This window comes from Haliotis rubra, unplaced genomic scaffold (genome assembly GCF_003918875.1).
Source record: "Haliotis rubra isolate DU_JTF1 unplaced genomic scaffold, ASM391887v1 Scf986, whole genome shotgun sequence".
In the NCBI taxonomy this organism is placed as follows: Eukaryota; Metazoa; Mollusca; class Gastropoda; order Lepetellida; family Haliotidae; genus Haliotis; species Haliotis rubra.
In genome coordinates this window covers 36,663-50,180 of record NW_025767730.1, presented here as the reverse complement: position 1 = coordinate 50,180, position 13,518 = coordinate 36,663, and the positions used below count along the sequence as shown (strand labels likewise).

The 13,518-nt window shown below is 40.3% G+C and overlaps 1 protein-coding gene across 1 annotated transcript in view; it reads left to right on the top strand.

Annotated features, from left to right (window-relative positions):
- The window catches only part of LOC124265592 (zinc finger protein GLIS3-like), a 72,138-nt gene extending 66,297 nt beyond the window's left edge, over positions 1–5,841 (top strand). The window contains exons 8-9 of the mRNA XM_046700376.1: positions 3,142–3,299; positions 5,705–5,841. Coding sequence (XP_046556332.1) covers positions 3,142–3,299; positions 5,705–5,841 — 295 coding nt within the window. The remainder of the gene's footprint in view (positions 1–3,141; positions 3,300–5,704) is intronic.
- Positions 5,842–13,518: the final 7,677 nt, after the last annotated feature.

Genomic DNA, 13,518 nt, shown 5'->3' with positions numbered 1-13,518 from the left:
TGGGTAGTATTATAGGTGGTTGTTATAGGTAGTATTCCAGGTGGCTGTTGTGGGTAGTATTACAAGTGGTTGTTATGGGTAGTATTAGAGGTGGTTGTTATAGGTAGTATTTCAGGTGGCTGTTATGGGTAGTATTACAGGTGGCTCTTATGGGTAGTATTATAGGTGGTTGTTGTGGGTAGTATTATAGGTGGTTGTTATGGGTAGTATTATAGGTGGTTGTTGTGGGTAGTATTACAGGTGGCTCTTATGGGAAGTATTATAGGTGGTTGTTGTGGGTAGTGTTATGGGTGGCTGTTATGGGTAGTATTACAGGTGGCTCTTATGGGTAGTATTACAGGTGGTTGTTATGGGTAGTATTATAGGTGGTTGTTGTGGGTAGTATTATAGGTGGCTGTTATGGGTAGTATTACAGGTGGCTCTTATGGGTAGTATTACAGGTGGCTGTTATAGGTAGTATTACAGGTGGCTGTTGTGGGTAGCGTAACAGGTGGCTGTTATGGGTAGTATTACAGGTGGCTGTTATGGGTACCGTATATGACCATCTATAAGATGACCCCATGGATAAGACGACCCCCAAACTTGACCCTTAAAATCAGTGTCAAAATGGTATGTTTCGTGCATAAGTCGATCCCCCACGATGGGGTCCTAATCGCGGCAAACACAGACCATAGACAACTGGCAGTTACCAATAATTATAACTTTGGTCCACATTATTCAAAGAATTCACTGTCATATATATTGTGTCTACTCACGGATCGAAATGAAGTGTAGTTGACAGAAAATGCATAATATATTTTGCTTCTCTAAATATCATATTTATTGTAGCAACAAACTGCCTTGCTTATTTTACCCCATTCAACAATCACGAACTGATTACCGCCTCGTTTTCCATTGACTGCTAGTTTACAGTAACATCGGTAAAAATGTGTGAATTTAAATGGCTTCCGTATTTTACCCCATTCCATGTGCTTACCACGTTCATGAGGGTCCGTATAACCTTAGTGTTGATTATATATATTTTACATAAAAACTGTAAATAAAATTACACAATGCTAGGATATATTTCTTTGGGTTAAATAATAGTATTCTGTATTATATTTTACTGACGACTGCGTCAGAATTCATCCCGTTATATTAGTGTGCATGTTTGAACTTGTTCGCCGGAAACGTGTGCACAGCTGATTGCTATTTCCGGCTCAAATACACACGGTAATCTTAATTAATTTATAGAGCAAAAACTGTAACTAAAATAACACAATGCTAGGATATATTTCTTTGGGTTAAATAATGGTATTCTGTATTATATTTTACTGATGACTGCGTCAGAATTCGTCCCGTTATATTATTGTGCATGTTTGAACTTGTTCGCCGAGAAACGTGTGCACAGCTGATTGCTATTTCCGGCTTTGTGTACGAGACAAATACGCACGGTAATCTAAATCCCTGCAAATAATACAATGCCCAGCAAAAACAACTTATAACTTAAAAGGTAAATAATCTTGTCTAGTGATGTTTAATTGCAAATTTGACGTCCCTACTGACAAAGTCGTCTTCTGTTGTTTGTTCACGCGAAGTGATACGATGTTGTTTTCTTACCCCTGGAAAAAAGTTTGACGAAAGCGTAACCCATGGATGAGACAACCCCCTTCTACAGACTGCTTTTTTTGGTCCTCAAAATTCGGCTTATAGACGGTCATATACGGTAGTATTACAGGTGACTGTTGTGGGTAGTATTACAGGTGGATGTTATGGGTGGTATTACACATGGATGTTGAGGGTGGCTGTTACAGGTAGTATTATACATAGATATCAGCAGGTGGTTACACAGGTAGTATAACAGGTTTGTTAGGATGAGACAGGTGTGACATGACCCAGGTGAGTGGGATGAGTTTCCCAGTGTGAGGGGGAGTGCATCCCTCTGTCAGCAAAGGGGAGGACCTTCTCCCTACTTTGAGACAGAAATAGCTTATCAATAGAGACATTGCTTGTGTCAGTGACTGTGGTGTGAAATAGCTAGATCCCCTAGGAAACATGGAGACAGGATGAGCATGTATACGTAGTGTATGTTGATCTACTTGTCCTCCTTGTGCACAAAGATAAAATAATGTTCTCTTTCTAGCTTTGAAGTATAAATAGTCAGCATGGCCTTGGGTTTCTATATATAATTTGCTCAGAGAATCAAAGCAAAAAATATGTTTTTGCGAAAAGATTTCATAGCAGCTAATGACTGTTTAGGTATGCGCCGGTACATTGGGACTGACTACTGACCCCGGAAGTTTTGTATTTGTGTATGGGGGCCTTAAAAAATCTGGGTCAGAACAGGTACCAGCACTGCCTGATTGTGAAGAAAGTTGACTTAAAAAAGACTGAGAAGTCATAATATCTGACCTGGCTGTGCATTATTGAATTATGCAGAGTGGATTGTTGCTGATTGTTTGCCTTTCAATGTTGTATTATTTACAGGATGTTGTGATACGACTGTCATATTGCTGTTCGCAGCATGAACAGGGAGGGATACAGGGTCATAGTGCAGCGATACAAATATGTATCTTTTTGTATAAGAATGTGTATGTATATACTACCCATCAAAAGTTTAGACTAACTAGTTTTAATGTAGGCACTTACTTCAATCAACTGTTCTAATCTAGATTTTGACAAATATTCCATACTGTTCAAAGGTACTGTTTACACATGAACTGATGTATTGTAAAACAAATTTGTAATGTTGAAAAGATTATTGTCATGAGTTCAAGAAATGATGAAACTCAGTAAAAATTGGTGAATTCTTAACAAAACTTTACACCAAAATGCAGCTGTTCACATGCACTATATTTCACATGCTTTTCAGCAATTTGATGCATGATCCTCATGCAATTCATCAGCTTAAGGTTTGCAGTTGTTTTCCCCCAAGTTAGTGGAGAAATATATCTTCGATGTAACTCTATATGCATAACATATAGTGAGTGCTTTAAGTGAGTCTAAACCTTGATGGGTAGTATATGTATGAACCATTACGATGCACAGTATATCCTGAATTTGTTGCACATGGGTGGAAACTGTTTGCCGGTTACAGTGTAATGGTTATAGTGTATATAGTGTGTTTCGAAGACACCTAATTATCTCTGCCTATCATTTCAGCATGGGTGGCTACTCTCCTGGACCCTCCCAGGGCATGTTGAGTCCTCGGCCACTCCCACCCATCAGCCGACACGCCCCCAACATGCTGAACAATATGCAACCCAACCCATACCCTGCCACATCCTACCAGGGCTACCCACCATCCGGGAGCATGCAGGGTAAGTTTGCCATACCCTACCAGGTGTACCATGCAGGTAGCATGCAGAGTAAGTTTGTCATGCCCTACCAGGTGTACCATGCAGGTAGCATGCAGAGTAAGTTTGTCATGCCCTACCAGGTGTGCCATGCAGGGAGCATGCAGGGTAAGTTTGTCATGTCCTACCAGGTGTACCATGCAGGTAGGTTGCAGGGTAAGTTTGTCATACCCTACCAGGTGTACCGTGCAGGTAGCATGCAGAGTAAGTTTGTCATGCCCTACCAGGTGTGCCATGCAGGGAGCATGCAGAGTAAGTTTGCCATACCCTACCAGGTGTACCATGCAGGTAGGATGCAGGGTAAGTTTGTCATGCCCTACCAGGTGTACCATGCAGGAGCATGCACCAGGTGTACCATGCAGGGTAAGTTTGTCATATGCTACCAGGGTACCATGCAGGATGCAGGGTAAGTTTGTCATGCCCTACCAGGTGAACCATGCAGGTAGGATGCAGGGTAAGTTTGTCATGCCCTACCAGGTGAACCATGCATGCAGGGAGCATGCAGGGTAAGTTTGCCATACCCTACCAGGTGTACCATGCAGGTAGCATGCAGGACCGTGCAGGTAGCATGCAGGGTAAGTTTGCCATACCCTACCAGGTGTACCGTGCGGGAGCATGCAGGGAGTAAGTCTGCCATACCCTACCAAGCGTACCATGCAGGTAGCATGCAGGGTAAGTTTGTCATGCCCTACCAGGTGTACCATGCAGGTAGCATGCAGGGTAAGTTTGTCATACCCTACCAGGTGTACCATGCAGGTAGCATGCAGGGTAAGTTTGTCATACCCTACCAGGTGTGCCATGCAGGTAGGATGCAGGGTAAGTTTGTCATGCCCTACCAGGTGTGCCATGCAGGTAGCATGCAGGGTAAGTTTGCCATGCCCTACCAGGTGTGCCATGCAGGTAGGTTGCAGGGTAAGTTTGTCATACCCTACCAGGTGTACCATGCAGGTAGCATGCAGGGTAAGTTTGCCATACGGTACCAGGTGTGCCATGCAGGGAGCATGCAGAGTAAGTTTGCCATACCCTACCAGGTGTACCATGCAGGTAGGATGCAGGGTAAGTTTGTCATGCCCTACCAGGTGTACCATGCAGGGAGCATGCAGGGTAAGTTTGCCATACCCTACCAGGTGTACCATGCAGGGTAAGTTTGTCATACCCTACCAGGTGTACCATGCAGGTAGGATGCAGGGTAAGTTTGTCATGCCCTACCAGGTGAACCATGCAGGTAGGATGCAGGGTAAGTTTGTCATGCCCTACCAGGTGAACCATGCAGGGAGCATGCAGGGTAAGTTTGCCATACCCTACCAGGTGTACCATGCAGGTAGCATGCAGGGTAAGTTTGTCATACCCTACCAGGTGTACCGTGCAGGTAGCATGCAGGGTAAGTTTGCCATACCCTACCAGGTGTACCGTGCAGGGAGCATGCAGGGTAAGTTTGCCATACCCTACCAAGTGTACCATGCAGGTAGCATGCAGGGTAAGTTTGTCATGCCCTACCAGGTGTACCATGCAGGTAGCATGCAGGGTAAGTTTGTCATACCCTACCAGGTGTACCATGCAGGTAGCATGCAGGGTAAGTTTGTCATACCCTACCAGGTGTGCCATGCAGGTAGGATGCAGGGTAAGTTTGTCATGCCCTACCAGGTGTGCCATGCAGGTAGCATGCAGGGTAAGTTTGCCATGCCCTACCAGGTGTGCCATGCAGGTAGGTTGCAGGGTAAGTTTGTCATACCCTACCAGGTGTACCATGCAGGTAGCATGCAGGGTAAGTTTGCCATACGGTACCAGGTGTACCATGCAGGTAGCATGCAGGGTAAGTTTGCCATGCCCTACCAGGTGTACCGTGCAGGTAGCATGCAGAGTAAGTTTGTCATACCCTACCAGGTGTGCCATGCAGGGAGCAGGCAGGGTAAGTTTGTCATGCCCTACCAGGTGTGCCATGCAGGGAGCATGCAGAGTAAGTTTGTCAGGTGTACCAGGCGTGCCATGCAGGGAGCATGCAGGGTAAGTTTGTCATGCCCTACCAGGTGTACCATGCAGGGTAAGTTTGTCAGGTGTACCAGGCGTGCCATGCAGGTAGGATGCAGGGTAAGTTTGTCAGGTGTACCAGGTGTACCATGCAGGGAGCATGTAGAACAAGAGAGCTGTCCCCAGTAAGGCTGGGACATCATATCAGAGATGCTCCCCACAGTGGAAGTGAAAATAGGAGCTTGCATGTTTGTAAGTACCCCCTTCAGTTCTCAGGAAGTTATCCTTAGAAAGTTTCTTTCTGAAGAGCAGGTTTCATGGTTAGCAAGTGGATTCTTCAAAGGAGAATGTGTGCCTGACATATATACTTAGTGGTATTTCTTTGGTTTTCTCATCTGCAGACATGCCAAACCAGGGTGGGTACCCTCAGTACACTCAGCGGTTGCCGTTTGCCCGGTTCCAACGCTTTCACCAACATCAACAGCTGTCGTATGGGAGCCATGCAGTCGCAGCGTGTGTCGTTCCAGAACTTTACTGAGGAGCAGTTCGCCAATATGCCTGTGGATATGCAGAAGGCATTTGTCAGCCAACAGGGTGAGTGTCTGGATGCTTTAGTGTGAAGTGTTATATGAAGTAATGGCCTGTAGAAAGAATATCTCCTGTTCCATCTCCTCTTACAGGGGTGGGAATGTTGAGTTTGCTTGTCAAAATGAAGATATGAGTATGATGTATATCACATATTACTGAGTTTCTATGTATGTCACATGTAATATACTAGTACCCTATGCATTATGTAATGTTTGTTTGTGTATTCAACCTTGTCAGGTCATGTGTTGAGATGTTTCATATTGTGTGACAGGATATGGTGACCAACGATGTCAGCAGGGTTTGAACAGTTCAGCATGACAGGGCAAGACGAGGCCAATATGCAACAGTTCCTGCAGCTATCAGCTGTAGACCGCTGTAACAGTCGACTTTCCGCAGTATATGCAGCAGATGGATCCACCTAGCCTTCTCCTTTTCGTCACCATGACGACATGCAGCATCATTACCTGCTCTACCATTGGTTGGCATGTGACAAGTGGACAGTCTTTTTCGTACTGGATTGAATGGGCAGGGACGTATTGTCATTTTCATGGTGATACGTGTGATGGTCTTTCATGGTGGATGTTTCTAAATGTCCGGTCTCCAGGAGAAGGACGCTGTATTTACATGTCAGATAAATATGGTACTAACGCACTCATGTGCCGTGACTGCCGCCCTATCAGATTCATACCATGCTGGGAATATGACACGTCTGTCAGCATTTAGAACGAACACTACAGAATTGTGATATTCAATGACAGAACGTAGCCGTCCATTTTAATGAAGTCCCAAGATGGCAGCATAGTTTGTGGACATTCTGCTTTATGGCATCCTTTTTTTATCATGAGTTACTGGGAATATAGCGCCCATCATGTATTGTATATATGTATATTCCTTGTGTTGTGTTATGGCGTATCACATATCATCAACCCTGTCATGCTGAAAGGGCAGACTGCTCAGTGCAGATGTCATCAGGTGTATCCTTTGCTGAAAATGAAGCCAAAATAGGATGTATCTGGTAAGAATCAAAGTGAGACTGTGATGCTATATTCTTACCACTTGTTATGTTTGACTTGGTGAGGACTTAGTCAGGTGATCCCATCACCTTGCTATCCTGACACCATTCTTGTAGAGGCAAGAGCTTGGTCAACTGCCTCAGAGCTGTTACCTTGTATCTTACAATCTTGCATATATATTGGTCAGGAGTTCAATGTTAACAATTCAGGTTTTCAGTTTCCATTTTTTGTTTCATGTCTTTATTCTTTACACACACTTTGAAATGTGTGTTGCTTTTGAAGGGTTATTTGAACATTTGTTACTTCAAGTCTGTGTCAGTTATGATTGTAGGATCTCCGTCCAAAGCCGTCCATATTTGAATAACATATTGTTAGTTTTAGATGTTGCATTTTCCAAAGGTCCCAGGTTTTAATCAAATGACAGCTAGGTCTAATAGCTGCATCTTCATATCATCATGTTGATCTCTGAGGAGGCATACATGTCTTATAACTGCTTTAACTGATTGGTTTGCAAGTCAGAATATTTCATCCCTGTTTTCTTTTAACATTTACTTTGTCTTTCAACATGACTGTAAAATATCTTCACCTGTTTCATGAACAACCTGTTTGTTAATAGTGGTAATAGATATAGCATTAATGAGGGTATTAGAAAATGTGTTCTGAGAAATTGGTATCAACAGTAAACATTTACGAGGGAGGAACTCTGAGTAGATGTCAGATGCTAGTACAAACTGTTAACGCATAGTTGCTAGGGGAGAAGTAGATGTCAGATGTTAGTACAAACTGTTAACGCATAGTTGCTAGGGGAGAAGTAGTTGTCAGATGTTAGTACAAACTGTTAATGCATAGTTGCTAGGGGAGAAGTTGTTGTCAGATGTTAGTACAAACTGATAACAAAGTTTGGGAGAAAGTAGCAGTCAAGTGTTGGTGCCATGTATCTAGGGAGGTATCCGAGGAGAATTCTCAACTGTCAACATGTTGCTAGAGAAGAAATCATTGTACCAACTGTTAACATGTTGCTGGGGAAGCATTAGAGGATAATTCTTTGTACAAACTGTTAACGTGTAGCTGGGGAAATGTTTGAGAAGCCTTTGTTCCAACTGTTAATTTAAAGCTGGGGAAATATTTGAGGATAATTCTTTGTACTAGCTGTTAACATGTAGCTGGGGAAATATTTGAGAAGTTTTTGTACCAACTGTGAACATGTTGCAGGGGAAATATTTGAGAAGTTTTTGTACCAACTGTTGACATGATGCTGGGGAAATATTTGAGGAAAGGTTTTTGTGCTAACTGTTAACATGTTGCTGGGGAAATATTTGAGGATAATTTTTTGTACCAACTATTAACATGTTGCTGGGGAAATATTTGAGGATAAGTTTTGTACCAACTGTTAACATGTTGCTGGGGAAATATTTGAGGATAAGTTTTTGTACTAACTGTTAACATGTTGCTGGGGAAATATTTGAGATTTTTGTACTAGCTGTTAACATGTTGCTGGGGAAATATTTGAGGATAATTTTTTGTACCAACTATTAACATGTTGCTGGGGAAATATTTGAGGATAAGTTTTGTACCAACTGTTAACATGTTGCTGGGGAAATATTTGAGGATAAGTTTTTGTACTAACTGTTAACATGTTGCTGGGGAAATATTTGAGATTTTTGTACTAGCTGTTAAGATGTTGCTGGGGAAATATTTGAGGATAAGTTTTGTACCAACTGTTAACATGTTGCTGGGGAAATATTTGAGGATAAGTTTTTGTACCAACTATTAACATGATGCTGGGGAAATATTTGAGGATAAGTTTTTGTACCAACTGTTAACATGTTGCTGGGGAAATATTTGAGGATAATTCTTTGTACTAACTGTTAACATGTAGCTGGGGAAATATTTGAGAAGTTTTTGTACCAACTGTGAACATGTTGCTGGGGAAATATTTGAGAAGTTGTTGTACCAACTGTGAACATGTTGCAGGGGAAATACTTGAGAAGTTTTTGTACCAACTGTGAACATGTTGCAGGGGAAATATTTGAGAAGTTTGTGTACCAACTGTTGACATGATGCTGGGGAAATATTTGAGGAAAGGTTTTTGTGCTAACTGTTAACATGTTGCTGGGGAAATATTTGAGGATAATTTTTTTGTACCAACTATTAACATGTTGCTGGGGAAATATTTGAGGATAAGTTTTGTACCAACTGTTAACATGTTGCAGGGGAAATATTTGAGAAGTTTTTGTACTAGCTGGTAACATGTTGCTGGGGAAATATTTGAGGAAAGGTTTTTGTACCAACTGTTAACATGTTGCTGGGGAATGAGTATTAGTGATTTGTTCTGAATATGTGGATGACTGCCATGTTTGAGACAATCTAGAAACATTCTTTGTTGTGCATGAAAAGGTTAGCTTGTTGGATAAGTGTACAATGTGAGAGTTATCTCTTGACTATACCAAGTAACTAATTCTGGCAGGTTCAGCTGCTAACACCGGACAGATGTAGCATGTTTCCTCACTGTAGTCATTTCCCCAGTGCTCTGTTTGACTGCAAAACAGTTTTCAGGTGCATGGAGATACATTGCTCAGCATTTTGTTACATTAATTTTCAAAGATTGGATATCATTATATCAAAGAGAAAGTCACCTACGCAGAAATATGTATGGTATTCAAAGCTTTTTCACATTATTAATCTGATGAATGGTGTTTAATTCTGAATTTAATCATCTTTGAAACATTATCAAACCTACGTGGAGGACACGTGAAGAAGAGGCAGTGTTTTCTGCAGTGCCTTCACCCAGCGAATGTCTAGACAGTGTGCTCTGTCCCAACACAAGAAGGGCACCTGCAACAATCAGTTTATTCCTATAGTTTGTGGATGAGAAAAGTGTTGTGAGGGCATAAGTTGAACAACACTCCTTTATGTTACAATATTTGGCTGTGATCTTCTCTAGCATACGCATGCTTAGACTAACATGTACAGATTGTCTCTAGATTGCTTTTAATGCATATCATAGTCATTTTTATTTTTTGCTAACATTTGTTGAAAAAGCCACAATATGAATGGTGATACAGATTTTGGTGGCGGAGCCTGTCCTCGTTCTGCTGTTGAATTCTGCAGGTCAGAGAAGCATCCTCATCCCTCCAATGTTAAACATCCCCGCCCCCTGCCCCCATCGCATCTTTGTTAACACACACCTTTGGTAAACTTCTCCCTCCTTGTCTGTAAATAAGTGAGAAAAATAAACATATGAGGAATATTATAATTAATTTATAAGCAATAACATAAAAAATGTGCCATAATTCATCCGTTAAAACATTGTTCCAATTCATTGGGTGATTTCGTTATTTGAGAAATCTTCACGGACATGGTATAGGAGTGTTTCAGTTGTAGAAAATGTCATCATTTCATCACAAAGTAACTTGTGTGATTCTGACACTTCTCATTTAATATTGTTTTGTGCGAAAAATAGAAACACTTAAATTACATAGACAGAGTGGAGGTTTATGTTCTCGTAACCAGAAAGCATTATAGAATGACCAGATGGCAATTCCGTCCTCTCACTATGTTATTTTGTTGGCAGGTACATAATATATGCAAATTTATGCATGCTGAAGAGATATTTTTGGGATTTGTTTATTATGTTTTGAAGAGAACATAGTATTTTATATCCATGTTATTCATGCTATGCTGTGAGCAACAACAATAACCTGAGTACTTGAGCTTGTTTCACTGAAGTCCCATGAGGAGAAAGCATGTAGGCAGTATTGCAAGTCATTTCATGCCAGTGTATATATGGTTGTGATATATATAGAGTGTTTCCCTTGTACCCTTTGTTTTATATTGTTTGCAAGTGGTATCCCTCCATCCATGTAACATTTTGCATAGTACATAGATCCAGTGTCACATGGACAGTGTATTCACTTTGTTAACATCTCCAGATATTTCATGGGGATGTATTCACATTGTTGACATATCCATCTATTGCATTGGGTGTATTCACATTTTTAATACATCCATGTATTGTATGGAGGTCTTTTCACATTGTTTATATGCCCTCATATTGCATGGGGTATATTCACATTGTTGGTATGTGTATGTTTAGCATGAGGTATATTCACATTGTTGATAGGCGTATGTTTTGCATGGGGGTGTATTCACATTGTTGATGTCCACGTATTGCATGGGGGTGTATTCACATTGTTGACATGTCCACGTATTGCATTGGGATGTATTCACATTGTTGACATGGACATCACGTTGTTGACATGTCCACGTATTGCATTGGATGTATTCACATTGTTGACATGTCAGTGTGTTGCCTGGGGGTGCATTAACATTGCGTATACAACCACATGTTACACATGATATCCACTCATATTTCCATGCCTACATTCATAATGACATATGTACATGTATCATTCCTAATGCATTGTGTCAATGTTTCAGAAATGTATTCATTTGTGAACAATCAGAGAAATGATGGGTTGAAACTGAGCAATTTGTTTCCAATATTTACAAAGCATTTTATTAGGGATCCCGGTTATTAGAATTTTGAGATTCTTCCATTGTCTTTCTTTAAGGGAAATACTTGAACAATTTTCCTTTCATATTAAGGCACTGCTGAATTATCCATACTTGTAAACATCATTTCTTTGGTTGCTGATGCCGTCCAAGAGTTTTGCAATATTAACCCCGTGATGTTCGTCCTCATAGTCAATGTCCTGTTCGATGTCTTGAGTTTTAGTATTGAATATGAGTGTCCACTTATATATGCTTAACAGTCCACTACTGCAAGAAGAATTAACTGTTCATTTTGGTGAATGCAATTTGCAAAATTCTGTTAACAAAAGTTGTTTTGTTAATTACTTTTTTTATAGAATATATGGGTTCTTAGTACTCCTTTATTGACATTTTTAGACTTTTGTCAAGGATCAATTTGTTCATGTTATCATTTCCATCCTTTTAATCATACTTAGGTATTGAGGTACTTTCTTGTTTCTGTTGCAAATGCTAATGTAATTGGTAGATGAGCAATGTTACTACACAGATGTGAGATGAGGGTAGTGGTTTGTGTGTATCTCCCTAGTAACACACTCATCCCACAATGCAACACACAGGCCGGTCACACATGAGGAGCAGCTCTATACCGTATATAGAATACACACATTTACTTAAATCGATTTTCTTTTTGAAACAAAGACAGTGAAAGATAAAAGTAATTAGGAGAAATATATTCCATTTTTTATAATGCCCTTGATGTTCCAATAACAAAGCATTCAAATATGAATTATATTATACAAGATTTCCTGGGAGGAAGTTAAAACATTGGCTGTTGTGTGATATAGAAGAGAAAATTGTTGTCAATGGATACGGTCTCTATGGAAGCAGTTACTCAGCATTGTAGATTTCATCTCATGTGTTTTAATCTAGGTGCGAGCCTAGATATCATCTTTTACAGAAATATACCCATCAGCTGATGGTCATTGCTTATGTATGTGCTACGGTGTGGTTATACACCATGTAGTATGGGGATATATAGCTCTTTGCAGTGAATACGACTCAGTCCAAGAACTCCTACCCTTGGATGCCATATCAGGTCTAGCATTGTACTGGCTATTCCCCACCCCACAGCGGAAAGTGCTCCTCTGTAACTTCATTACAGTGCTATGTTTAGTATTTCATTTTGTTGTCAGATTTGTTTATTTTATGCTGTACATTCCAAAGTTAGACATTTTCTTTTAGAGATTTTTTAGACTTTGGCTATTTGTTTCTAACAGTTGTTTTAGAAACTGGATCTTGTACTGCTGTAAATTTACTTGATTTTAAGACAAAGCATTATTGTACTGTGTCTGTCTAACAGATGGATGCTGTTGTTCCATCGTTTCTTCACTCATATGTTAAGATATGTTGTACATAATAGCCTTGTGAGCTCATCAACATTTGTATACAACTATGCCTATTCCCAAAGTAAGTCATGTTACTATGGATACCAGATCCCCTCAAAAACAAAACTATTCGGACATACTGATAACTACTTTACAATGCTTTATAGTGTTATAAGACAAGAACCTTACAATGATTTATCCAGTTGATAGAGGCAAGAAATTTGCATGTACCATATCATATGGTATGACATAGGTCATTAATATTTTGGCTGAAGGTGATTGGAATGCCCGAAGATTGAAATGTACTTCAACATCAGACAATTATAATACTGAAGATCAATGAGTGTTCTCAATAAAATAAACATTGTGATGTCTTTGTAGTTACAGAAAGGATGTGTAGGTAATGACATAGGTGAGGTAATGATCACAGAATTTGGGCTGATGGAACATGTTGTGCATTTTATGTTCCCCTACAATTGAAGCTAAGGTGAACGCTGCTATTCTAGAGGGATAAGGCATGGAATATTTGTTATGCAGTTATACATTCAGTAGTTGTATTCAAGTAGAGCTCTTCAAATGCTGTGATCACTGTTGGAAATCAAAAATAATTCAAGTGATAAATTGTTCCAAAATGTTTATTGTTATGTTTGTTGTTCCCAGATATTTTGAAGTATAGTGCTCAGAAAGTTTCATTACATGTAATCAAAAATAAGATGTGAAAAATAATCCTCAAAT